The following is a 25,249-nucleotide window of genomic DNA, read 5'->3' as shown; positions in this document are numbered from 1 at the left end:
CATTGGGAGCGCGGAGTCTTAACCACTGGGCCCCCAGGGAAGTCCCTGAAGTTCATTCTGATACCTGTCCTCTGCTAGTCTTGTAGCATATCAGAGACATTAACTTGCATTATCCTCCTTCAATATCTAACATCATCTCCGTTTCTACTCTTGCAGCGAGATAGGGACTGAGATAAATATAAATAGATATTAAATGGCCAGAGTTTATGATGATGAAAAGAAACACTTAATGAATCTAGCATCTTCTATACTAATGATAATGATGGTCAACATTTTTTAGCACTGATTATGCATATGGTAGCCAACCTCTAAGGTGGCCCCCAATGACCCCGCCTCCTGGTATTCACAGCCTTGTGTAATCCCTCCCACATTGTGCCAGGGTTGGTCTGTGTGACCAATAGCATACAGATGAAGCGATGGTATGTTGCTTCTGGATTTAGGTTTTAAAAGACATTTAGGCTTTCATCTTAGGTGCATGCCCTGTCTCTGGGGGGAAGAAGCCATGCGGTGAGCGGCCTTATGAAGAAGTCCACATGGTGAGGAACTGAAGCCTTCAGCCTACAGTCATGGTAGTGAGCTTGGAAGGTGATCTACAGCCCCAGATGAGTCTTTCTTTGAGACCGCAGCTCAGCTGACATGAGAGACCCTGAGCTAGAACCACCCAGCTAAGCCGCTCCCAGATTCCTAATCCTCAGAATTGTGAGAAATAAATGTTCTTTGTTTTAAACTGCTAAAATTTGGAGTAATTTGTTACACAGCAAAAGATAACTAAGGTATCAAGGCATAATGTAACATTATGCATCATCTACGTATATGTGCTTCCCAAAATAATTCTTTGAAGCAGGAACTATTACATTCCCCATTTTGCAGGAAGGTAAACTAAAGCCCAGAAAGGGCATGTTGCTCCAAATCACCCTACCAGAAAGTATAGATGGATCTGTCTCCAAAGCCCTCACCCCTAACTCAGGAATTTCAGAGCCTTCCATGTTTCCGGTGCTGGGCTGAATCAGCCTGGCCTTATTATTTCATCTTATTTAATTCTCACCATAGAGTGAGGTAGGGGAGGTAATTCCAGAGAAAACCACCAGCCAACACTGGCAGGAAGCCCTCAAGTTAACAGGACACACACTTTACACTTACCTATAAGCTAGGCAGAGCAGATTTTGTTTTCTTAACCCCAGTTTAGAGACAAGTAAGCTAAGGCTCTGAGTCGGTAAGGCCTTCGCCCAGACAAAGCCAAACAGCCCCGGGAGTGGTGAGCGCGGGTGGAGCTGGGCTTGAATACTTCTACTCCTCTCTCTGCATCCTACCAGGCTGCTCCCTGATCTAACTAATGAGGGGCACGTTTTCTGAAGTTGCAGAAGGCCCTCCCCATACACATTGCAGGAATGTGTGTGTGTTGTGTTGATGGGAGGGTGGGGGGCTCACTGGGGACCCTGGAAACTACTTCATCCTTCATGTCACCGTTCAAGGAAAAGGAAGGGAAAGCTCTCACTTTTCACCGCTCTCTTCACTTTTCACCCCTCTCTTCCTTTCCCTGTGATGTGCTCCCACCTGGGAGAGAGAGGGAATGCTGCTCTCTCTGGGAGGGCCAGCCCTTTGGCCTTTTACCTAAATGCCAATCCTTTCCCTCCCTGGAACTGAGAACCTGTGGCCACCCCCTCCCAATTCTAACTCTTCACTGCTGTTCTCCTGTGGATTAGGCTGCAATTACTAAGGACTGAGCTCTTTTCTCGACAAACAAAAGCAAACCAAAAACAAACCAAAACAAAAGACAAAACAAACAAACAAAAAACAACCCTTTGAAAACAGCAAGAGGGATTGGGGTTAGAACTAAGAGGGGACTTCCAGACCGATCCCCTGTAGCAGATGGTCAAGAGAGGCTGTAGGTAGTATTAGGTTGGCCAAAAAGTGCCTTTGGTTTTTAAGTAAAAATAAAAGGCACATTTTTCATTTTCACCAAGAACTTTATTGAACAACGTATTCACCCTTTTGTTCCACTACCTTCTGCCATTTTTCAGGCAACTTCATAATTCCATCTTCCCAAAACTTTTTATCTTTCTGAGCAAAGAACTTTTCCAGGTGCCTTTTACAGTCTTCCAGGGAACTGAATTTTTTTTCATTAAGAGAAATTTGTAAAGACCTAAATAAATGGAGATCTGAAGGTGCAATGTCTGGTGTATATGGCAGATGAATCAGAACTTCCCAGCCAAGCTGTGACAGTTTTTGCCTGATCATCAAAGAAAGATGCAGTTTGTGTTATCCTGATGGAAGATTATGCATTTTCTATTGACTAATTCCGGATGCTTTTCGTCGAGTGCTGCTTTCAGTTGGTCTAATTGGGAGCAGTACTTGTTGGAATTAATTGCTTGGTTTTCCAGAAAGAGCTCATAATAGAGGACTCCCTTCCAATCCCACCATATACACAACATCGTCTTCTTTGGATGAAGACCGGCCTTTGGTGTGGTTGGTGGTGGTTCATTTCGTTTGCCCCACGATCTCTTCCGTTCCACATTGTTGTACAGCATCCACTTTTCATCGCCCATCACAATTGGTTTTAAAAACGGAACGTTTTCCTTACGTTTAAGTAAAGAATTGCATGCGGAAATAGGGTCAAGAAGGTTTTTTTTGACTTAACTTATGTGGAACCCAAACATCAAAGTGATTAACATAACCAAGATGGTGCAAATGATTTCCAACACTTGATTTGGATATTTTGAGTATGTCGGCTATCTGCCGCGTGGTATAGTGTTGATTGTTCTCAATTAATGTCTCGATTTGATTGCTATCAACTTCAACTGGTCTACCTGACCGTGGAGCCTCATCCAACGGAAAATCTCCAGCATGAAACTTCACAAAGCACTTTTGACACTTTCGATCACTCACAGCACCTTCTCCATACACTGCACAAATCTTTTTTTGGAATTTCAGTTGCATTTTTACCTTTCTTTAAATAATAAAGCACAATATGCCAAAAATGTTGCTTTTCTTCTTCACACAAAAATGGCTACACAAAAATTCACCAATTTTGATAAGTCTTTTTTTATTTTTTATTTTTATTTTTTTGGGTGGAAGTCTTTTTTTAAAAGCATGCTGATATGACAGCTGTCACATAAAATCTAACAAAATTGTTTTGAATGAAGTTAAAGACAACTAAGCGCTACTAGAGCCATCTTATGGAAAAAACTGAATGAAACTTTTGGCCCACCCAATACATTCTTTCTTTAAGATCCTTCTGGAAAGTATCTCTCTTGACCGGAGTGGTACTGGAGGCTGAGTGGGTAAAAATGTCTGGGACTACCCCTGTGTTTGCGATGTGACTGGGGAGGAAAGATGGAGGTGGTCCTTCTAGGAATCAGGAGAGACCAGATGACTCAGCAGAGTTTGTCAGGGTTCCAGTCACCTCTTGTCGCCTCTTCAGGAGAAGAATAAAATCTGCCACCTGGTGTAAGTGAGCTCTGAGAGGGGTGTCTGCTTTCTGAGTCAGCCGGTGAGCTTGAAGAGCAAGTGAACTTTTTTTTTTTTTTTAATATTGGTTAAGAATTAATTTATTAACTTATTTATTTTTTGGCTGTGTTGGGTCTTCGTTTCTGTGCGAGGGCTTCCTCTAGTTGCGGCAAGCTGGGGCCACCCTTCATCGCGGTGCGCGGGCCTCTCACTATCGCGGCCTCTCCTGTTGCGGAGCACAGCCTCCAGACATGCAGGCTCAGTAGTTGTGGCTCAAGGGGTTAGTTGCTCCGCGGCATGTGAGATCTTCCCAGACCAGGGCTCGAACCTGTGTCCCCTGCATTGGCAGGCAGATTCTCAACCACTGCGCCACCAGGGAAGCCCGCAAGTGAACTTATAAAGCAGAGTCCACGGCAGGGAGGCTGCAGCCAGCCCTCTGAATCACCTTGACTTGGCTTTGGAGACTGGCCTGGAATGTCTGTGGTGGCCCTGTGGGCCTTGGGGGGATGGTGAGTCACCTCTGTGAGCTGGAAGAGCCAGCAAGCCCCCAAAGCTCCTCTGCTGCTCCAGCTCCCGGGGCACCTCAGTCCAGATGCCAGGAGGGTCTGGGAAGCAGGACCCTGGGTTCTCCTGCAACAGAACTGCCATCACCCCCTCCTGCGCTGATTCCCTGACTTCCCTGGCTCCTCAGACACCCCAACCCCACAGACTTTCTCCACCTATCTGGGCCATCAGCCTTTGTATCTGGGCTTCCAACCAGTGGGGGGCATCTCCAGCTTCCCCATCCCCTGTGTCCATCTGATCCCTCACATCCTAGAAATTCTCCTCAGTGCGCTGAGGCTCTGCTCACTCCCTGCCCTGCCCCCACCCCTGCACTGCACTGGACTCCGCACACCAGGGCACTGCCCATCGTGGCATCGACAGGCTGGTTGGGTTTCCAGTTGGGTTTATTGAACTATTTTAAGTCCAGCAGGCCCTTCTGATCCCCAGAAACTTCCCAAGGCCATCTTTCCCATTCCCTCGTCTCCCAATATGTCCTGGGGGTTCGGGGCTGTAGGTTCCCCTGGGAGTTTGACATCTTCTCTGATCTCCTTCCCTGGTCCTCCCCACATCTGTCCCTCCCCCAGGACCCAGGCCACATTTCTCCCTAATCTGTCCTCTGTTGGGCATGAGAGCCCCAAATCAAAGGGAGACATGGAAGGGGGCTGCAGAGAGGTCATTTCCAAGAGGAAGTGGGCTAGGGACCAAAAGTGCAGCTGGCCTTCCGAGCAGCTCACCCCCAAACAAATCCCCAGAGCACCGGGCAGGGGTTCAGGGCTGCTTCCTTGACTCTGGTTTGGCATGAGACTTAGGGGTCCCAGGCAATGATGTCCACGCTTTTTGGATACGCTGTGCCTCCAGCAGTGGGGCTCAGGTTTCGCCCCAACCCTTCTGAGCGCATTTACTGTGTTGCTCAGCAGGAAGCGGGATCACAAGCAGCCTCCTCACCCTCTTTGGAGGCCAAATCTGAACTGATGTCTAATCTCTGCCCATTGATAGCTAGGAGATGGAATTTGGAGAGCTTGCCCAGAGAGAAGTTTTCTGAGATGGTGGAAAATGGGTGGTGGGTCAGTGAGGTTTCCAGGAAGCAGAGGTGAGTGGCCATCCTAGTCAGCTACCTCTCATCCCACACAAGCACTTAATTTCATGCTGGACCGGCTCCCAGGCTGGGGAGTTGACCTGGAAAGGAAAGTGGCCTTTACTCAGCCCTGCAGCTAACAGGCAGGGCAGGAGCGGGGCTGTTTAGGGTTCAAAGTACCCACAGAGAGTGGAGAAGGAAGAGCCTGGGAAGGAGGCCTTGGGGGTCGGCCAAATGTGCAGGCTGTGCCCTGCCCCTTCCGGACTGAGAGCCCTTGGGGACAGAGCCATGCACTAAGTGCTTGGAGAAAGGCAAAGGGTGCCCCTCAAGGAGTCTCCAGTCTGAGGGTCAGACATGGCCCTTAGCCTCAGGAAGCCTCCGTGCGATGGGGCAGACAGCCCTGGTTCCCAGTCCTGACCTGAGGGCCCCGGGTCTGATTGAGGCACAGTGCAGCCTCAGAGACCCCACTCTGATGGCGAAACACAGGGGCATATACTTCTCTCTTACAGGAGAGCAGAGCATTGGAGGAGAGAGGCTTGGACCTCATAAATCTTTAGAGTTGTAGCTGATCTGCCTTCCTCTGCGTCCCCACGGTGTACACGTGCCACGTTTCCCCACTCTGCCTGCCCCTCAGCAGGAAGGCAGCTTGAGTAGAAGTTCTCAGTTCACCAGCTACCACCAGGAAACCCCATCCTTCATGTTCCCTCAACCCTCTGCTCCATCACTCTCCCTCCCTTTCCCCAGCCAGCTGGACGCCCCCTAGATAACGAGCTGGAGACACTGCCACATTGACAAAGCCGCGGGCCGCTGTGGCCCCTCTCTCTCTGACCCAGGAGTAGTCTAATGTCTGTGGCAGTGCCCCCCACCCCAGTTAGTGCCACCCTACCCAAGCCTGCCCTCACCAAGGGCACCTATAAGGGAAGTGGGGGAATACTGGGCTCCCCTGCCCAGAAGGAGGAGGGGGAAGAAGAAAAGGGGCACTTAAGGTACCCTGCCCACAGGCCAGGCCCAGAGAGCAGCTGGAAATACCCAAATGTTAATTACCAATTAGCGCAGTTCAGGTGGAAAGGGCAACTTTATTACGTGTAAAATGGACTTAATGTGGCAGGAGCTGTGGGATTAATTTCTTGAGATAAGATGCTTTTAGGCTAATCAGTAGGTCTGTGATGTCTGGATATAAAGGAGACGGGGCAGACTTTCTTGAGACAGGTTCCAAAGAGGCAGAAGGGAGGAGGAGACCCCTGCCCTATCCTTCTTCTGGGAGAGCCGGAAAGGAAGGCTGGTAAGAGAGCAGCTGGGATGGGGGTGGACGTGCACGTGGACAGGACACTGGAGAGGAGGTGGGTCTTGGCACCCCTGAGGTGTTCGGCACCCTAGCCCCTCACTTTCTTTTCCTCCATGAAAGAAAGAAAAGGTGGTGCTGAGGGTTCCTTTAACACCCAGGTGATGAGGCAGGAAGATGAGGTCTTGCAGCCCACACATCTCTAGAGCTAGCTTTGGTGTTCAGGGCTTGGGAGGAAGGTTCCTTACTGTTCTTCGTCTCTGCTGAAGATGCCCTGATGAAACGGGGCTTGCCCTCGGTAGAAGTGTCGGACATCCCTGAGTGGGGATAGTGAAGGCTGGGGGGTAGGGGTTCTACTTATGGTTTTCACTCAGGCCAAGAGGGCTGCGAAGATTTAGGTGACAGCCAATCTGCGAGCTGGAAGCCTGGCTGGTATGAACTTCGGAGGCTCTGAAGGCAGAATCTTGCCAGTCCACATGCCTGTGATGTCTAGCCACAGGGGCCAGGAAGGGGGCTGTCCAGGCACACAGGCCTTCACTGCTTTCTCCTGCCAGGATTGCCCCCCTGCTGCCCTCCTCCCACCCCACTCAGACTCCACCTAAAAAACAAGAAGCAGGTCCACTCTCATCCAGGCTCCATATCCCTTCTAATGTCCCTTCTAACTCTAATGCCAGCTCCTCCCACCATCCCCAAGGTGTTGCTCTAGCCTCTTAGAAAAGCTCCAACTCCCAGGGCACAGGGCCCCCCAGCTTTCAGACTCCCCACAGGCTCTGGGCACCAGGAGTGCACGGCCATACTGCCTGCTTCCTCAGCACAGGGCTTCCACCTCATGCTGGTCCTTTTCTCTCTTAGCTCAGGAAATAACCATTGGAAGATGGTGGCCATGAAGACCTTCTCTCTGCTGCTGGTGTCCCTGCTCCTGGCATTGGTGCTAGGAGAGAAGGAAGAAGGTCACTCCAGGCTGGGGTGAGAAGGAAGGGGTCAGGTGCAGGGGAGGAGGCTGGGGGGACGACTGGGTTCTATTTTTAAGGGGGAGGTGAGAAAGGGAGGAAACCCAGGCCAAGAGGAAAGATGCTCGATGGAAAAAAACCTTTCAGCAGTCTGAGTGCAGAGTGAGGCTAGAACCAGGGAGTCTTTTTTACGAGCTACTGTTGTAGCTGGAGAGATTGTGCTTAGATCTCTGGAAGGACTTCTCAGTGGTTAAGTGTCTGAAGTAGATGATAGCATCTCCCTTCCTAATGAAAGCCTTAACCATTCATTTATGTGTGCATTTGATCAAATTTTACAGCAGGCTTCCTGTGTGCCAGGCACAAGGGATATACCTGAAGAGTGGTCCACAAATGCCACCTGCCCTTGTGGAGCATATAGGCCCAAGGGGAAAGCAGACGAAGAACCATCTAGGCAAGCTTCAAACTGTCATGAGCGCTGTGAGGAAAAGGCAGAGAAGATTATGAATGAATATAGCAGGGGGTTCTGTTTGTGTGTTGGGGAGACCAAGAGAGACGTGTCTGAGTAGAGTTAGACCTTCTCATATGCAAGGACAAGCCATATGCCCCTGTCAACTTGGCTAAGTTTGAGACACAGCTGTCACACATATACAAGGACAGACAACATCATGCAGAAGTTAAAGACCATAGACCTGGACCCAGACTACCTGGGGGTAAACCCTGGATCATACCTATGCTGTGTGCTAAATTAATCTCTCTGCACGGTGGTTTCCTCACTTACCAAAGGGGGATATACATAGTGTCTACCTCCTTGGGGTGGTGTAAGGATTTAGTAAGTTTCTGTATTAAAGGGCTTGTAGAGGACCTGACTCATAGTAAGTGCTGTTATATGAGAGCTCACTATTGTTAGGAAACTGAGAACCAAAGAACTGAATCTGGTGGGGCCAGGGCAAGAGGAGCAAAAGAGGAAACTGTGGCTCAGTCCTTAGGGATGAGGGAGACCCCTGATCTTTGCCCAGAAGCAGAGCCTCAAACACTGAGGATGCTGGAAGTGGGTGCTTGAGCTGAGGATAAAGCCCCAGGGGCTTGATGCATGGACAAGAGGGTGTCTACATAAAAACTGACTCCCCAGAAATGGGCTGCTTCCTTTCCAAACATCAGCCTCCTGCTGGTGACAATCATTTATCTTCGCACCCTCTGCTCCTTCTATGGCATCCTGGTTTCCCTCTCTCTCTACCCTCCCTGCCCCTCAGGTTCCACACTAAGGCCAGCGGCTCCCAACCACGAGGTCCCAGGTACGCCGAGGGCACTTTCATCAGTGACTATAGTATCGCCATGGACAAGATCCGCCAACAAGATTTTGTGAACTGGCTGCTGGCGCAGAAGGGGAAGAAGAGCGAGTGAGTCATGCGTGCCCGTCCCTGCTCCCTGTGCCCCGTGTGATGCGCAAGGCCAGGTGGCACCTTTCACTTAGGTGCTGCTGGGGAGCTGGACCGCATGGCAGCCCTGCCTGGGACCCTGGCTCAGGCAGCAGTCTGGTCGGGGGGTGGGGCAGGATTGGGGCAATTTTCCAATCCTTTTCTTCTAAGAGGAGGGGTCGGGAAGATGTATGGGACTCACAGAGGATCCCGGGGTTGGGGGTGGGGTGGGGATGAACCAGGGGAGCTGAATTGCTGCCAATGACTATTCGGTGGTGGCAGCTTCAGACTTTGGAAATAGGATAAACTGCTTTCATCGTTCTTCTCTATGCAAAATCTTTTCCCCTGCCCTCACTGTTTGGCCAGCATGGTAGCTTCTGAAAAGCTTTTCACTGATAGCTGAAGACAAGCAGTGGGGAGGCTGAGTAGAGAAAGAGGTACCCTCTGCTCCTTGGGTTGAGGTACCAAGAGATTGGAGCTTCTTTGGACTGGAGAACATCTGGAGTCTCCCCTGGCCCCACCCACTCCCTAATCTTTATTTTACCAGCTGGAAACACAACATCACCCAGAGGGAGGCCCGGGCCCTAGAGCTGGCCCATCAATCTAACAGGAAGGAGGAGGCAAGGGAGCAGCAGGGGTGAGTCAGCCCACAGGGGAAGGGGTCGGGGTGGGGCCTCTTGACCCCACCTCATTGTTCCCCCTCCCAGACTCCAGAGCAGGGCTAGGCCCCAGATAAGCATCCCCTTCTACTCAGAGTTCAAAGAGGGGTCTTCACAGAACTCCTGGATGTCAGCCCAAGCCTAAGGGAAAGCCTGGGAGGAATGGGGGTGGGGGTCCTGGGAGGGAACCTGGGGCCAGAGTTTCTAAGGTTGATGACTTAGTGTTCAGAGTCACCAAGTCCAGGAGGGGGGCACAAAAGAGACCTCGGAAACTGGCTTCTCCACTTCTGCCTGCCAAACTTCAGGAAGGCTTTTGTGAAACTGGGACCCTCTGAAGGCCAGTCCCCTGAAATCAGTTACCCCATCTCTGTAGGAAGCTGAAGAATTGATGACACAGATCCTTCTAAAGAGTGAATATTCCCAAAGTAATCTCTTGGGGTTTTGGAATGCACTCTGGGACACTTGGAGAGGTGGATGGGTGGGATGTCTCCCACCAGAATTGTTTGTCTTTGCCTGTATGGAAGAGCCTATATTCCCTGGCCGACAGGTCTGGGTGGAGCTTTGAAAGCTGAGACAACTGAGAGGCAGCTGTGTTGACTCGTACACCTCACCCCCACCCCACCTTGTCCCACCACGTTGGAGTCCCAGGTCCTGTATTTACTCTCTCTGGGTGGTGCCCAGGCTAAAGGCGCCTGCCTGAGGCTTTCTCCTTTGTAGCTCCCTACCCAAGAACCCCAGTGATGACGATTTGCTAAAGGATTTACTGATTCGAGAGCTGCTGTCCTGGATAGTGGATCAGATGGAGCTCTGCAGGCTCAGGTGGGAGTTTGGTAGCTTTGGGCATCTTGCATAGTGGTTGTGAGCTTGCACTCTGGGGTCAGACATGGGTTCAGATCTTCACCTCAACACATGCTGACAAATTACTTAGACTCTCTGAACCTTGGGTTTTTTGTGAAAATTGGGGCTACTTAAACCACTTCATGGTATTTGGTGGGGTTTAAATAAGATAATTCAAGGAAAAGGCTGAAATCAACATCTGCAGAGTACTAAGAGTTTGGTAACCTTGACAGTTATTAGTACCACTTGCACTTCTTCCTCAATTTCCTCCAGGTGAGATGCTGCTCTCACATGCCCTACCCACCCGAGCCCATCCTAACCTTAGCTTTCCCTTGGTACCCTCGTGCCATGGCATCTTCTCAGTGATGGAACCCCTAGAGTTGGAGGCATGTTGCTTCTCTGTAGCTGCTGCTGGTCTCAATAGTCCTCAAATCCTCCTCCTAAGCTAGGAAGTCTTTCAATCTATTATGTCTCAGAAGCAAGGGATGGCTCACTACCATGGAGAGATCCATCCACCCGAATGGTGAAACAGGACATTCATTTAAGATGCAGACACCGAGGCACAGAAACCAAAACAAATTCAGACTTCGGGGCTGAGAAGTTGAGGGACTGAGGGAACAAGTCTGGGATGGCTTCCTGTAAGAGGGTTAGAAGGAAGAGAGGCACGTGACCTGAACAATGGAGAAGAGAGTATGAGAAAATCTCCACAGGAAAGGGGGTAACAGTCCCTGTGCTTTTTGGAATCATTTTGATTACTTATAATTAGAGAGGTAATTTGGAGGTAGGAGCAGTTGAACTATGGCTGGGTGCCAGGATACATTTACTTTGCTGCCTTTAAGCCGATACTGACCCTCCTCTCCACTGCCCCACTCCTCTCCACTCTGCACAGGTTTCAGTGACTCTGACCAAACCCAGCTCAGAACTGGACTCTGTCCTTCACTTACTCAGCTCCTGCCTCAGCTCCACCCCCGGACACCCCAAAGAAACCAAACTAAGTTCAAGCTGAAATAAATCTTTGTGCCCATTGTCAAAACATATTCACGTGTCTACTGAGCACTAACTGTACATTTGTCTTTGTGTGTGCACCACCCAGTGAAAAGGAGATATGGCTCTTACCCATCTGTTCATTCATCTATTGTTTCCACGAACACTTATTGGAAACTTAACACAGGCAGAGACTGCGCTGAACACTGGGTATACAGCAATGATGGGAACAGACACAATCCTTGTCCCCAAGGGGTTTACAGTCTAGTGGTGGAGACAGACCTTAATCTTTAAACACACAAACACATTAATAATTACATAACATGCAGAGTTATGTGAAGAAACACTAGGGAGCTGTGTGTGAGAGGACAGAGAAGCCTCATCTAGACGGAGTGGGCAGTCAGGAGGGCCTCTCTGAGAAAATGACGTTTAAGCTGAGTGAGATTTGAAGGATAAAATGGCCAAAGGGTGACGGGAGCCTTGATAAATATTAGCCAGTGCTATTGTTGCACAGCAAAATGGGCAACAGTGAGAACGGCACAAGTAGAGACTGGGCAGGTGGGCAGAGGCAGGGCCTCAAAGGCCATGTTAAAGCTTTGAGATTTTATCCTCAGTGCAAGGACAAGTACTTGAAGGATTTTAAGCAGGGGCAGGTCAGAGAAGATCTATTTGCATCCCCGAACAATCACACTGATGATGGTGAGAATTGAGATGAAGAGGGATGAATGTGGAAGAGCCTCTTACGGGGTTCCAGATTTCACACTAGGGAGTTGCCAGTGAAGGTGAAGGGAAGTGGGAGAACTCAGTTTGTCCAAAAGTCAATACCTCTTTCTTCCGGTGTTTAAATGTTTTTCCACCTTGGCATGCTGCCTTCTCCCAGTGCCCTGCATCCACAGAAGGCAAGGCTGTCTCTCTTTCCCGCTTAGTTTAGGTTACCTTTGCCTAATGTCCCCTCCTCTCCCATTGATCTAGTCATATTTTAGCATACTAGAGTCAAACACACCTAGATTCAAATCACTCTCTAGGTCTGTGACTTGGCAAGTTTGTTCCTCTCTCTCTGAAGCTCAGTTTGCTGTCTGGAAAAGATTAAAAACTACTCACTTCGTAGGGTTGAGGTATTTTAAAATAACGCCTGGCACAAAGTAAGTGGTCAATAAAAGTTAACTTTTGTTATTATTATTCGCACACTTAAACCACAGTTTAAAAACACTGGGGTATTAGTTTAAAATCAGGGAGTGGCAAACTGGATTGGCTGAATGGCTGGGCCAGTAACCTAAATAAGCAAAGTGGGGAGTGTGTAAAACAAGGCGAAGGATCAGGACTGTGAAAATGGAAAAGAAATGTGCCCCTAAACGTATTCTGATGACCAAACAAAACTCTTTGGAGAACTGAATTTGCCTGAGGGCTGCCAGTTTGCAATCTCTTTCAGTTCTTAACATTTTGGGCTTCCTCTCCTCTAAACTCCTAGAGTTCTAAGAGTGTGTACCACACAATTTAGAGCATGCCTTTGCTCAGAGGTTATATTTTAGTGATTCTCCATGATAGAACTGATTGTACTGGGGAGGAGTTCAGATCTATATTTCTGTAGTCTTGGGTGTCTCTGTGAATCAGTGAATCTAAAAGTGTTGTTAAAAAAAATGTTGTACAACTTTCTTACTATGGGCCAGGCATTAGGGCTCAGTACTTTCTAAATGCCATTTTTTTTTCAACTTTTGGGTTTTTATTCTTTTTTTTTTTTTTCTGGCTTTTGTTCAGATTTATAAACATCATTTTAAAAAAGTCATGGTGATCTCATTTAAAGCCTCATCACAGTTCTTCGAGGTAATCATAACGTCATAGCTGTCAACCATGCACTACACTGCCTCCCTGAGGCAGAGAATTAAAGCCCATGCTCTTAGCCACTCTGCCATAAGGCCAGTGACTCACTGGTCACTTAAAGCAACTGAGAGCATCTGTGATGGTCACATTCAGTGGTGCAGTGGGGCAGAGTGCTTCTGAGAGCCATTGTGAAATTGTCAGGAATTCTGTGAGCAGGCTGTAAAACCATCCATAGCTTGAAACAATAGCTCCAAAGGCTGTGGTCAGAGTATTTACACTATGGAAACTAGCAAATGATATAAACCAGAGCACCGCCCTCCCAACCTGGAGAGGTGATTGTTAAACATTTACCAGCACATCACTGGTCAGCATACTTTCTCTTAAATTATAGAGGAGAACAAATGTGTCTGAAGAAGGGAATGAACATGAATGTCTGCCTGAGGGTGGCAACGAAGTTTATCAAGGGTCAATGTGTGTACATCAGGGAGTATGTATGTGTGCGTTTGAGGGTCTGAATAGTTAAATCTGAAGTCATGAGTGTGAGGGATCAGTGTGTATACCTTAAAGAGTCATACAGTGTGAGTCAAAGAGTGAGAAATGAGGCAGGTGTGTCTAGATGGTGTCAGTGGGCACCTAAGGGACGGAGTTTTTGTGTTAGGGAGTGGTGTAGTAAGAATATGAAAATATGAGGTCAGTGTGTGCATACATGAGGCTAATGTGTTTTTCATAGACAGGGTATAATGGAGGAAGTCAGTGTGTATGAGAGGGTGTCAAATATATGTGTTGGGAGGGGACAAATCTGTGTCTGAGAAAGTAAGTTTGTGTTTAAGGTGGCTTATGTTATCTGAGTTTAGTGTCTGAGGGTACGTATCGGAGTGAATCTGAAGGTAGGACTATGATAGCCTAAATAATTGTTTCAGCCTTGGTCGTTCTTTCAAAATACAGAAAAACACAAATAAGTGCTAAATATTTTTAGCAAGATAGAGCATTATTTCTCTTTCTCGTAAACATCCAGAGGCAGGCAGCCCAGGGCTGGTGTGACAGCTTGCTCCATGAAATCCTCGGGGACTCAGACTCATTGGCTCATGGCTCCACCATCCCTCAAGGCCAAAAATGGCAACTAAATATACTGCCACCGATCTCTCGGCTCCCATCCTCTTTTTTTTTTTTTTTTTTTTTAGGTTGCATGGTGCAGCATGCAGGATCTTAGTTCACCCACCAGGGATCGAACTCCTTCTCCCACCCCCATCCCCCTGCCCCCCGCCACACTGGGAGCATGGGGTCTTAACCATTGGACCGTGAGGGAGGTCCCTGCTCCCATCCTCTTTTTTTTTTTTTTTTTAAAGAAAGAGCATGGCTATTTGAAATCTTTCTCATAGTCATCCCTTTTTTTAAAATTAATTAATTAATTTATTTATTTATGGCTGTGTTGGGTCTTCGTTTCTGTGCGAGGGCTTTCTCTAGCTGCGGCAAGTGGGGGCCACTCCTCATCGCGGTGCGCGGGCCTCTCACCATCGCGGCCTCTCTTGTTGCGGAGCACAGACTCCAGACGCGCAGGCTCAGCAATTGTGGCTCACGGGCCCAGCTGCTCCGCAGCATGTGGGATCCTCCCAGACCAGGGCTCGAACCAGTGTCCCCTGCATTGGCAGGCAGACTCCCAACCACTGCACCACCAGGGAAGCCCTCCCATCCTCTTTTTATCCTTTTACTTGAAACCTCTCTGGTAACATTATTCACATTCATGGTTTTGCCTTGATCTGTAGACCACTTCTTTCTGTAGAACTTCATACCAGTACATCTGAATGACAATTGGCCATCTCTCCTGTGATGTCCCACACACCTCAATTTCAACATTTTCAAAACCACTCTTATGTCCTCAGCTTTATCCTGTGGTCTCTTCCTACCTCTCTCTCTGAATGGCACCACGGAGTTGCCCAAGCCAGGAAACTGAACATCCTGCTAACTTTTCCCACCCACTCTGCCCCCATCTCATCAGTTTTACCATCCCATCTTCTTACTTTGTCTGGAATCTGTCGCATTCTCTCTATCCTTACTGCCACCATCTTAGTTCTGGCCCTCATCATTTCTACTTTGGATTGCTACAACTGACTTAAAATTAAGTCTAGGTTGCCACTAATTTTCCTATAACAAAATTCTGATATTGGGCTTCCCTGGTGGCGCAGTGGTTGAGAATCTGCCTGCCAATGCAGGGGACACGGGTTCGAGCCCTGGTCTGGGAAGATCCCACATGCCGCGGAGCAACTGGGCCCGTGAGCCACAACTACTGAGCCTGAGCGTCTGGAGCCTCTGCTCCGCAACAAGAGAGGCCGCGATAGTGACAGGCCCGCGCGCCGTGATGAAGTGTGGCCCCCACTCGCCGCAACTGGAGAAAGCCCTCACACAAAAACGAAGACCCAACACAGCCAAAAATAAACATAATAAATAAATAATAAATAAAAATTAAAAAAAAAATTCTGATATTATTACTCCCTGACTTAAACCTCCCTTGGCTCCTTTTTTGTAAGACTCAATAATGCTATGGAAATCACCTATGGAACTTCCTAAACACACAGATAACTGATTCCACCCCAGACCTGATGAATAACAAACATAGCTGATACTTATTTATGTGCCAGGCATTGCACTAAATGCTTTGTTATATATTGCCTGGCTTAATTCTCACAACGACTTTATGAGTAGGTATTACTCTTTCTCAACTGTGGAAAATGGAACACAAAGAGATTAAGGAATTTGCCTTAAGTTAGTGGACCATACGTAGTGGAAGTGAGCTATGGAACCAGGTAAATTAATTCCAGAGTCCAAGTTCTTAACTGTAAGGCCTTCCCCAGTCAGAAGCTCTACGTGTGATTCCAAAAGGCAAGCTCCATTAGCGTAGAACGGATTGTTTTATGTTTAATATGGAACGCTCGGCGCCCAACTCAGCGCGTAGCACGCAACAGACGGCCAGTAAGCAGCGGCGGACCTTCACTTGCAGGCTGGGGTGGCGGTGGGGGCAGTCGCATGAAATCGAGAGGGTCCGAGGCGTCCACCTGGGTGGGGAGCGCTGGGCCGCAAACAGTTTTGCGGATCCTGGCTGGAGCACAAGGCGGGGCCGCCGGGCCCTTGGCGGTGGGGGATGTCAGCCCCGCGGCCGGAAGTCTGGGCGTAGCTTCCGGCGCGCGGAGATGACGTACAGTCTGCGCATCCGCGTGGGGGAGCTGGTGGAGGATCCCGGGACGCGGAGACCCGGCGTCCCGGTAGCGGGGCGGCCCGCGGGCCACGGTGGGGATGCACCGCCGCGGAGTGGGAGCCGGTGCCATCGCCAAGAAGAAGCTTGCGGAGGTGAGGGGAAGGAGGCGGGCCCTACAGTCACTCTAGACCCGCGAGAGACAGAAGTCTCTCCGCGCAGAGCTCTGTACCCTCAAATCGCCTCCCAACAGAATCTGACGCGGGTTTCTCGGTCCCGGGGAATTGAGTTTCTCCAGCTTCCGGTGGATTGGAATGTCAGCACCCCTAGATTCATCAGCCCTTTCCGCCACTTCCCCCAATTTGACTACAGACGAGTCGTCTATTCTACTTCCTCACCCCCTCTCCCTAAGAAAAACCATTTGCGAGACCCTCTTTTTTTTTTTTTTTTTTTTTGTTTTTGTTTTAGACTCTAAATCAGCATCTTTCATTTCTTTTTTTTTTTTTTTTTTTTTTTTTAATGAGGATCTTGAATCAGATGCGTATGTTTGATTGATTGATTGATTGATTTTGGCTGTGTTGGGTCTTCGTTTCTGTGCGAGGGCTTTCTCCAGTTGTGGCAAGCGGGGGCCACTCTTCATCGCGATGCGCGGGCCTCTCTCGTTGCGGAGCACAGGCTCCAGACGCGCAGGCTCAGCAGTTGTGGCTCACGGGCCCAGCCGATCTGCGGCATGTGGGATCTTCCCAGGCCAGGGCTCGAACCCGTGTCCCCTGCATTAGCAGGCAGATTCTCAACCACTGCGCCACCAGGGAAGCCCGCGAGACCCTCTTAATACTTCTACGGAAGCAGTACAAGTGGGAGCCCCCAGCACCCACTGTCTCAACTTATCCTGGTCTATTTGTCTGACAGGCCAAGTATAAGGAGCGAGGGACTGTCTTGGCTGAGGACCAGCTGGCCCAGGTGAGTGGGTTGGAGGGCTCCAGGCAGCAAGGGAGATCCGACAAGGCTGGGCAGGACACCTTTGATATAAACCAGATTGTTTGGATCGAACTAAAAATAGGGCATTTGGCAAATCCCAGTTTCTGGGCTGCTCAGATCATTTAGGTGACTTGCTGATAACAATAATAGCTAACATCTTTGAGTGATTACCTACTTGTAGCGTCCCAGGCGCATGTCCATTTTCTTTACATACACTGTCTTGTTCATTCCTCCCGACAATCGTATCAGGAAGGAACTCTGTTCTTCGCAGTTTAGAATTGAGGGCACTGAGGTGTTAAGTGCTTTATCCAAGGTTACATGGGTAGTAAGTGGTAGAGTTGTTTGATTTAGGTCTTTTGGGTTTTTACTTTAAATACTTAAGAATAACATGAAAATATTGCCTAACCTGTGGCACCCACCACCATCACATCTAGGTGCTTACCAGAAGTGTGTGTCAGTGATGGGGGTGTGGCTCCTGCAGCTTCCTTCTCTAACACTTCCCTTTTCTGTACATGCCCTGTTGTTTACTCAGTTATTTTGCCTGGTGAAGAAGAGAAGGAGGCAGTGAGGCAGGGAAATGGGCCCTTGAACTGAGGAAAATAAGTAGACACAGGGTGTGCTGTTCAAAAGCTCCCACTCAGGGGAGATAACATGCAGGAATCAACTGGAAATGGTGATTATAATAATGTGTAAATTTCTAATATGTTGGAAATGAGGAGAAGTGGTTATTCTTGGTGGGTTGAAGATAGGTTGTTAATTAGGGAAAGAGAAGGGGTAATGCAAATGGGAAGTCAGAATATCCCCAAACCAAAAGTATTTAGCTTTAGAATGTATTCTGGTAGACCCACATCCCTTCCTCAGAGATTTTTTTATCTACGGTTATCCCCAAGGAGGTCCTTGACTCAAAGATTAAAACAACACACCTAATTCATGCCAGGCTTCCTTTCTCTCCTATCTAGCCTTTCTGTCAGTGGCTGAAGATTTCCCACCGTGTGAATGCTGCAAAATTGATTATTAGGTGCATCTTCAATTAATTAATTAATTTCATTAGATTTAAAAAAATTTTTTTATATTTGATTATAGTTGATTTACAATGTTTTGTTAGTTTCAGGTGTACAGCACAGTGATTCAGTTATACATATACATATGTCTGTTCTATTTCAGATTCTTTTCCCATATAGGTTATTACAGAATATTGAGTAGAGTTCCCTGTGCTATGCAATAGGTCCTTGTTGATTGCACCTTCAGTTTAATAACATTTTTTTCTTCTGGGAAAAAGAAAAGAAGCACTTACAACAAGTGAAATATAATTAATGCTGTTGTATGTTATATAATGAGAGTGGTTAAGAAAGTAAACCCTAAGAGTTCTCAGCACAAGGAAAAAAAATTTTTTTCTATTTCTTTAATTTTGTGTCTATATGTGATGAAGGAAGTTCGCTAAACTTAACTGTGATAATCATTTCATGATGTATGTAAGTCAAATAATTATGCTGTGCATCTTAAATTTATACAGTGCTGTATATCAATTATATCTCAATAAAACTGGAAGAAAATGAATAAATAAATAAAACAAAATTTGTAAAAAAAGAAAGAAAGAAAAGGAAAGAAAGGAAGCACCATATTAGATATGCACATTGATTGTTAGATGCATCCTGACTTTAGAACAGGAACACATGGGAAAAAAAGGTGTATTTTAGAATTGAAGAAACATTACAGCATCTTGTTTCTGCTGTAGCAGAACTGTGAAGGAGAGCCAGGGATAAAAAGGAAGGGAACAGTAAATAGTATAATGGTAGGCCTGAAGAAGACAGGTTATTCCAGCCTTTGCCCTGCCAGTGGCCCAGGGGCCTACTTTTGGCATCCGATTGTCACCTGGTTGGGTTGCCCCTAACCTTCCCCTTGTTCATCCTGCAGATGTCAAAGCAGTTGGACATGTTCAAGACCAACCTGGAAGAATTTGCCAGCAAGCACAAGCAGGAGATCCGGAAGAATCCTGAGTTCCGGGTGCAGTTCCAGGACATGTGTGCCACCATTGGGGTGGATCCTCTGGCCTGTAAGGAGTTGTCTATAGGGGTCCAGTGTTCTTCTAGGGTTGCTAAGGGACAAAGCTCACCTAGTTGTCGTCACTACTGTTGGGGCGTCTTCTATAAGGGCCTACAGGGAGATCCGGAGGATGTTGTCTTCAGGGAGTCCCTAGCAGGATAGCTGAGTATCCAGTTTGATGGGAAAGATGGAGAGGTTGGAGTGCAGGCTGAGTAGCCAGTGTACATGATCTTCCCTGGAATGCTCTGCTGTGGAATTTTTTTTATGACTATTTTTCCCTTTGTTAAAAAAAAAGTTTTGATAAAAGTAGTATGTATTTAGGCAGTCAGTCAACAAAGGAGAAAAAAGAAAATGAGAAAGTGGAAGTCTTCTGACCCTGCCCGTAACTGCAGAGATAAAGTACTGTTAACAGTTTAAGGTATATCTTTCTAGACACCTTCATCATATTTATAAACTATTTTTTAAAAATATATGGGATTATGCTGTAATTATTACTCTGTAACTTGCATTTTTTACTCAATAAAATATCTTCAATGGATTTTTGAATGCCAGGTCTGCATATTCTTTTTCTTAGCCTGTCTAGACCGTATGTCCCATTATATTTCACTGCATGCTTTGGGAAAGGAAGCTCACTTTTTTAGTATCCTGAGCCAGAGTTAGCAGCCAAATAGATTGCCCACCTTTAGAACTGTCTGAACCTGTTGTTTAGTAGGAATTACCAAGAGTCAGATTGTGTTGAGGATCCTGAGTTGTAAGTGGAGCAGAAGGACGTAAGGCTGGGCAGAGAAGACTTCCCATAGAATAGCTGTATTTTGTTAAGTATATGGACTGCCGAAGCAAGCACTAGAATAGATGTTTTAATCTAGCTTTGAAAGAGAAGATGTAACTATTGAATAACCTAGCTTTTGTTTTTCTGTCTTTTAGCTGGAAAAGGATTTTGGTCTGAGATGCTAGGCGTGGGAGACTTCTATTACGAGCTGGGTGTCCAGATTATCGAAGTGTGCCTGGCCCTGAAACACCGGAATGGAGGTGAGGGTGGCTGGGTCCTGTGGACTGGGCTTTGGGCTTCTCTGAGAGGGAAAAAATCTTGAAAGATGATCTTTCCTATCCTGCAGTCTGCAGGCCAGTAAGGTCTTGAGAAGCTGTTAGGTCCTGAGAAGTATCTTAGTGCTTCATGATGTTGAATCCATGACTGGTCTCCATGGCCAAGGGTAAACCTGAATGATTATCTCTATTCTCCAAAGGTCTTTGGCCAGGAAGGCTTAGCTCCTAGTTGTTACAGAACATATAGGCAGGTAGGAAATAGGCCTTTTTCCCTGATAGATGATGTGTCTGGGTTATGATTTTCTCATTAGTAACTATAGGCCTGCCCTGCTTCTCCAAGGTGTGGTGATGCCAACGGAGTCTCTGTGCTCCCCAGAATGTTACCTTTAAAACGATCATCCAGTAGTATCATCTTAATAAGCACACTGAATGGTCTGTGTTGAAGTTAAGAAATAAAACTTAAACCTAGTTAGAAATCATTGGCTATAGACACAGCCTTGGTGTCAAGAGAGCATTTACAGTTTTTCAGAGATGCTGCCTTTTTTTTTTAAAGTCATAAAGGTAATCCTTCAACTGCTTTCTGTCCCCCTCTCCAATAGGTCTGATAACTCTGGAGGAACTACATCAACAGGTGTTAAAAGGAAGGGGCAAATTCGCCCAGGATGTCAGCCAGTAGGTTTTGCCTTCCAACCCCTTGGAGTATAGAAAGGTCTTTAAAAAAGGTGGAAATCTTTTCTCCTTACCACTCGTTCATCTAGGCTAGTTTAAGAATCATTTTTATTCCTCTTCATGATCAGAAGAAATGTTTTTATTTTAGAAATCTGAAAATAGAGATATAAAAAAACAAAAAACAACCCATTATTTCTCAAGTGAGATATTACAACTGTTAAAAGTTTTGGTAGATTTCCTTCTAAGCGTTTTTTTCATGCATAAAAATAATGTGTGTGTGTGTATACACTTTTTTTTTCTTTTTAAACATACTTGGGGCTGTATATACTGTTGACATTATTTGTGATCAAGGAGACTAGAGCAGGCACTGAGAAAGGCTGGGGAAAGGAGTTGGGCTCAGAAGATGGGGTGTAAATTGACCTGGTTCACTAGCCTTTGTGTGACCCCAGTTTGACAAAAGGTAAAAAAGACTCTCAGTATGTGGGCTGGATATGTGGTCTACACATTATCTTGTGGGTTTTCTTTAATTTCAGTTAGTTGTCAACTAAGAAATCAGAAAATCTGGCACTACTGGGCCTGAATTTCCAAATGGCAGTAATCACCTGGGTTGCCCCTTTCAAATGGATAAGCATTCTCTATTTCGCCATAGTTGACACTACTCCCTATAGTCTCTTAAGTTCAACTCACTTATTCACATTTCCTGATTGGTTCCTGGAAGCATATTTTTTACCTCTGTCTGGTGTTGGAATGGTTTGCTAAGTGGAGAGCCTGACTCCTATACCATCTCCCTGGAATGTCCAAGCACCATTTGGTGCACTTTGACCCTGCCTTTTTACTGATGTAGTTAAATGTTGTGCAGCCTTTTGAGTCTTCAATCAGGGTATACTGCCCAGGGCAGAGCTGAAACTGCATTGTTGCTAGGTCTGGTCTGCCAAGGGTCTTTAAGCAGCTCTTCCTCACTTCAGAGACGACCTGATCAGGGCCATCAAGAAACTAAAGGCACTGGGCACTGGCTTCGGCATCATCCCTGTGGGCGGCACTTACCTCATTCAGTCTGTTCCAGCTGAGCTTAATATGGATCACACTGTGGTGCTGCAGCTGGCAGAGGTACTGGTGGGCCTTCTGAGAGAGAGAGAGGGAGGGAGGGAGTGTGTGTGTGCGTGCGTGTGCGTGTGTGTGCACATGCGCACGTGCATGTAGGGGCAGTCTGGGAGGGGATTTTCTGATCTCCTCCCCTCCATCACTCAGGTCTTTTGCTGAAACTGTCTAATGGATGCACTACTCAGACCTGTGCTTATTTAGCAGACGTTTATTGAGCAGCTACAGTGCAAAGCACTGGGCCAGGCTGTAGGAGCATATAAAGATGGGTACCATATAGTTCCTGCTCTCAAGGAGCTTACAGTCTAGTGTAGACAGACATGCAGACAACTAACTGAATTTCCTTGGTGGACAGATTTTTTGATGTCTTCATAAACCTACTTTATGGATTCTTTGAAAAAATGTTTAATCTTGTTTGCCATCCTCCTGTTCCTCAGCAATGCCTTAAGCTGTATCATCTTCCTCAAAATCCTTATCATGTATTTAGGGAAGACATGTTCAGTTTTCTCAATTCTGTAACGTAGAATAGAACTAAACGAGGGAGGGGGCTTTTCTGGATTGGGGAATGGTTAGGGTGAGGCAGGACAAGGGCTGAATACTTAAATATTTTAGATTATGAACAGTTTATGATGATCACCATTCCTTCCTATCAGTTAATCATTCTGAATCTTTCCTTGTCATACTTTAGAGTTCTCTGATAAAGTCTACATTAATATTTTAGTACCAGGGACTTGACTCTACTTTTTAAGACTGAACCCCTCAACCTACCTCTGTCATCCTGAAAGTCACTTCTCTCTTGCTCTCTACTGGGACCTCTAAACATTCTTCTGTGCTCTCTTAGGCTTCACCCAAGGGCAGTTCCCCCTCCTGCTTGGGTAAATTAATTGTCCCTGGGCAGATGCTGGATTCTAAGGGAAAGCACACTCTTAACTGACGCAGTCCCCATTCCTCCTTCCTTCAGAAAAATGGCTATGTGACTGTCAGTGACATCAAAGCCAGTCTTAAATGGGAGACGGAGCGAGCGCGGCAAGTGCTGGTATGTGACTTTTGGAATGGCCCAGAAAAGATGGGCCCCACATGGGAGGAGGTGGGTAGACAGATACCACACAGGCAAGAGCTTTGGCCTCTCTCTCTCTGCTGACTTCTTGCCTGGAAGGCTGCTGCTGCCACACCAGAAGTAACCCCAGCATTTCTCTGAAGATGGCACTGAGAGGTAGAACTCACAAAGGCAGGCTTCCAACCCTGGCACATGGGTACAGCCAGGCCGCCACTGCCACTGGGGAGTCACCAACACCTCTCTCTGCTGACCTGTAAAGCCTGGCCAGATGGTTAATGTGGCTTGTACTGGAAGTAACACTGTTAGTACAGAGTGAAGGGAATTACTAACTACTGATGATAATTACATTGCTATAATTATATACTATTATAGTGCATATTACATATAGTTTTATATATACACATTTCATGGTACTAAGGAAAGACTGATGTTGTGAAGAGGGAGTAGCATGAACACGTAGGAACCCTGGCTTTCAATACCTTTCTCCTTACCCAGGCAGTTGAACTATAGACTTAACCTCATCTGTGAAGTGGGGATAACATAAACATTTAATGATATTGGGTAGAACCAACCATCTGGAGCATACTTCCAGCTATAGGAACTATGAGTCCATTCTAATACTAATATGGTCTTTCCACTAACTTTTCCAAAAAGGTTTCCCCCTAGCTGTCTGTTACTCCATAAGTTAACTGAAAGATACTGATCTCCATTTTGTTTTAGGGAATGGAGTTAGTGATTTGCTCAAAGCCATGTAGCAAATATTTCTGTAGCCCTTCCTGCCACATCCCACTTTGTCGTTATCCTCTTTCCCAGCAGCACAGATTAAGCAACTTGGTGGCATTTCTCACACCTCAGGCAAAGATCTAGGCTAAACAAATCATTCTAATTTGGCTGTGTAAATATGTGAAGGCACTCTTGTAGATTTAGTTTGAAAACCCCACTGAAGCCAAGATAGGTTTGAGCATTATCTACCTTACATTATGTAAACTCCCCTCTCTCAATTGACTTTTCCTTTTTCTGCCAGGAACACCTGCTGAAGGAAGGGCTGGCTTGGCTGGACCTGCAGGCCCCAGGGGAGGCCCACTACTGGCTGCCAGCTCTCTTCACTGATCTCTACTCCCAGGAGATTACAGCTGAGGAGGCCAGAGAAGCCCTCCCCTGACTGGGAATGCGGAAGGGGGCACAGCAGCAGGCAGGGAGAAGAGGGAGGAGCTGGTGGTGAATAAAACCTGGACAACTTTGTTTTAAAAAAGAACCAAAAAACCAGAAAAATTCCAATTTTTTTCTTTCCCCAGTATTCTTCACCCATTACTTTATTATTTTTTTAAAGTGCCTTCACATTGCATCTTTATTGGAGAAAACCTTTTTTATCCGCTAAGGATAACCTGAGTAACATAGATAACAGTGAACATGTATAAAATGACTTGCACAGGTCATCTACAAGTTCATGGTAGAGCTGGGCCTAGAATGAAGGCCATCTGTCTCCTGGCTAGACAGTCTAGTTTCTGTGGCCCTGAGACATAAATTATAGCCTCTGTTAATTCAAACCCCTTCCTCATAAAATGTTCCTTATCTCAAACGAGCAGACCCTAATGGACCAGTATAAATAGTCACTCTTTCAGTCTCTCCCAGCTTCCTTGGTAGGGGTTCCAGGTTATGGCAGCAGACTCAGCTATGAGTATGAAGGAAATAGAGGTCAATGTTAAATGGTGGTTAGAGAAAAGAAAATTTGAGGGGAATTAACCAATAGTGGATGCAGTATTTCTCCAATTCCTGACTACCTTTTCCTCCTATAGTGATTACCAGGTCATCCCTCTAACTTTAGGGCTGGGAAAGGAAATCATTTATTGAGCACCTACCAGACACCCAGTTTTATATACACCTTGTATAGTCCTCACAATCTTAAAAGTTAAATAGGTGTCCTTAACTTTGGCAGGTGAGGAATCTAATTGACCAGAGGCCACCACCTTAAGCAGAGCCAAAGCTAGAGCCTAGGCCCACTAGCCCCCCAGGCCCACGCTTTCCTGTATGCAGCTTTGCGTGGCACAGGTTGGCAGGACATTTTGTGTATAATTTCTTCTTACACACATGGTCAGCCAAGATGAAAAGCCTCTGTACCAGAAAGCAAGAGCCTTCTATAGCAAGTAGAGAAGGTGGTGATGA

General features: G+C 46.8%; 2 protein-coding genes across 2 annotated transcripts; both read left to right on the top strand.

Annotated features, from left to right (window-relative positions):
• The first annotated feature begins 7,221 nt into the window (after positions 1-7,221).
• GIP (gastric inhibitory polypeptide) lies at positions 7,222-10,224 on the top strand. Its single transcript, XM_057535166.1, has 4 exons — positions 7,222-7,313; positions 8,548-8,694; positions 9,260-9,349; positions 10,089-10,224. The coding sequence occupies exons 1-4, from the start codon at positions 7,222-7,224 to the stop codon at positions 10,222-10,224; spliced, it is 465 nt and encodes a 154-aa protein (XP_057391149.1).
• Positions 10,225-16,205: 5,981 nt separating this feature from the next.
• On the top strand, positions 16,206-24,383 carry SNF8 (SNF8 subunit of ESCRT-II). The gene is made up of 8 exons (XM_007176400.3): positions 16,206-16,352; positions 17,107-17,157; positions 19,090-19,228; positions 20,143-20,247; positions 20,862-20,934; positions 21,897-22,038; positions 22,991-23,065; positions 24,111-24,383. The coding sequence occupies exons 1-8, from the start codon at positions 16,299-16,301 to the stop codon at positions 24,246-24,248; spliced, it is 777 nt and encodes a 258-aa protein (XP_007176462.1). The 5' UTR covers positions 16,206-16,298; the 3' UTR covers positions 24,249-24,383.
• Positions 24,384-25,249: the final 866 nt, after the last annotated feature.

The sequence above is a fragment of the Balaenoptera acutorostrata genome, chromosome 20 (assembly GCF_949987535.1).
Source record: "Balaenoptera acutorostrata chromosome 20, mBalAcu1.1, whole genome shotgun sequence".
Lineage (NCBI taxonomy): Eukaryota > Metazoa > Chordata > Mammalia > Artiodactyla > Balaenopteridae > Balaenoptera > Balaenoptera acutorostrata.
This window is presented reverse-complemented; position numbering and strand designations above follow the sequence as displayed.

What these genes read in the sequence shown, in the direction of transcription:
- SNF8 (XM_007176400.3), top strand. Translation starts at nt 16,299, where the DNA reads ATGCACCGCCGCGGAGTGGGAGCCGGTGCCATCGCCAAGAAGAAGCTT. An exon ending in TGGGGTGGATCCTCTGGCCT is followed by an intron (nt 19,229 to 20,142) that starts GTAAGGAGTTGT and finishes TCTGTCTTTTAG; the next exon opens with CTGGAAAAGGATTTTGGTCT. An exon ending in TTCGCCCAGGATGTCAGCCA is followed by an intron (nt 20,935 to 21,896) that starts GTAGGTTTTGCC and finishes TCCTCACTTCAG; the next exon opens with AGACGACCTGATCAGGGCCA.
- GIP (XM_057535166.1), top strand. Translation starts at nt 7,222, where the DNA reads ATGGTGGCCATGAAGACCTTCTCTCTGCTGCTGGTGTCCCTGCTCCTG. An exon ending in CAGAAGGGGAAGAAGAGCGA is followed by an intron (nt 8,695 to 9,259) that starts GTGAGTCATGCG and finishes TTATTTTACCAG; the next exon opens with CTGGAAACACAACATCACCC. An exon ending in GAGGCAAGGGAGCAGCAGGG is followed by an intron (nt 9,350 to 10,088) that starts GTGAGTCAGCCC and finishes TCTCCTTTGTAG; the next exon opens with CTCCCTACCCAAGAACCCCA.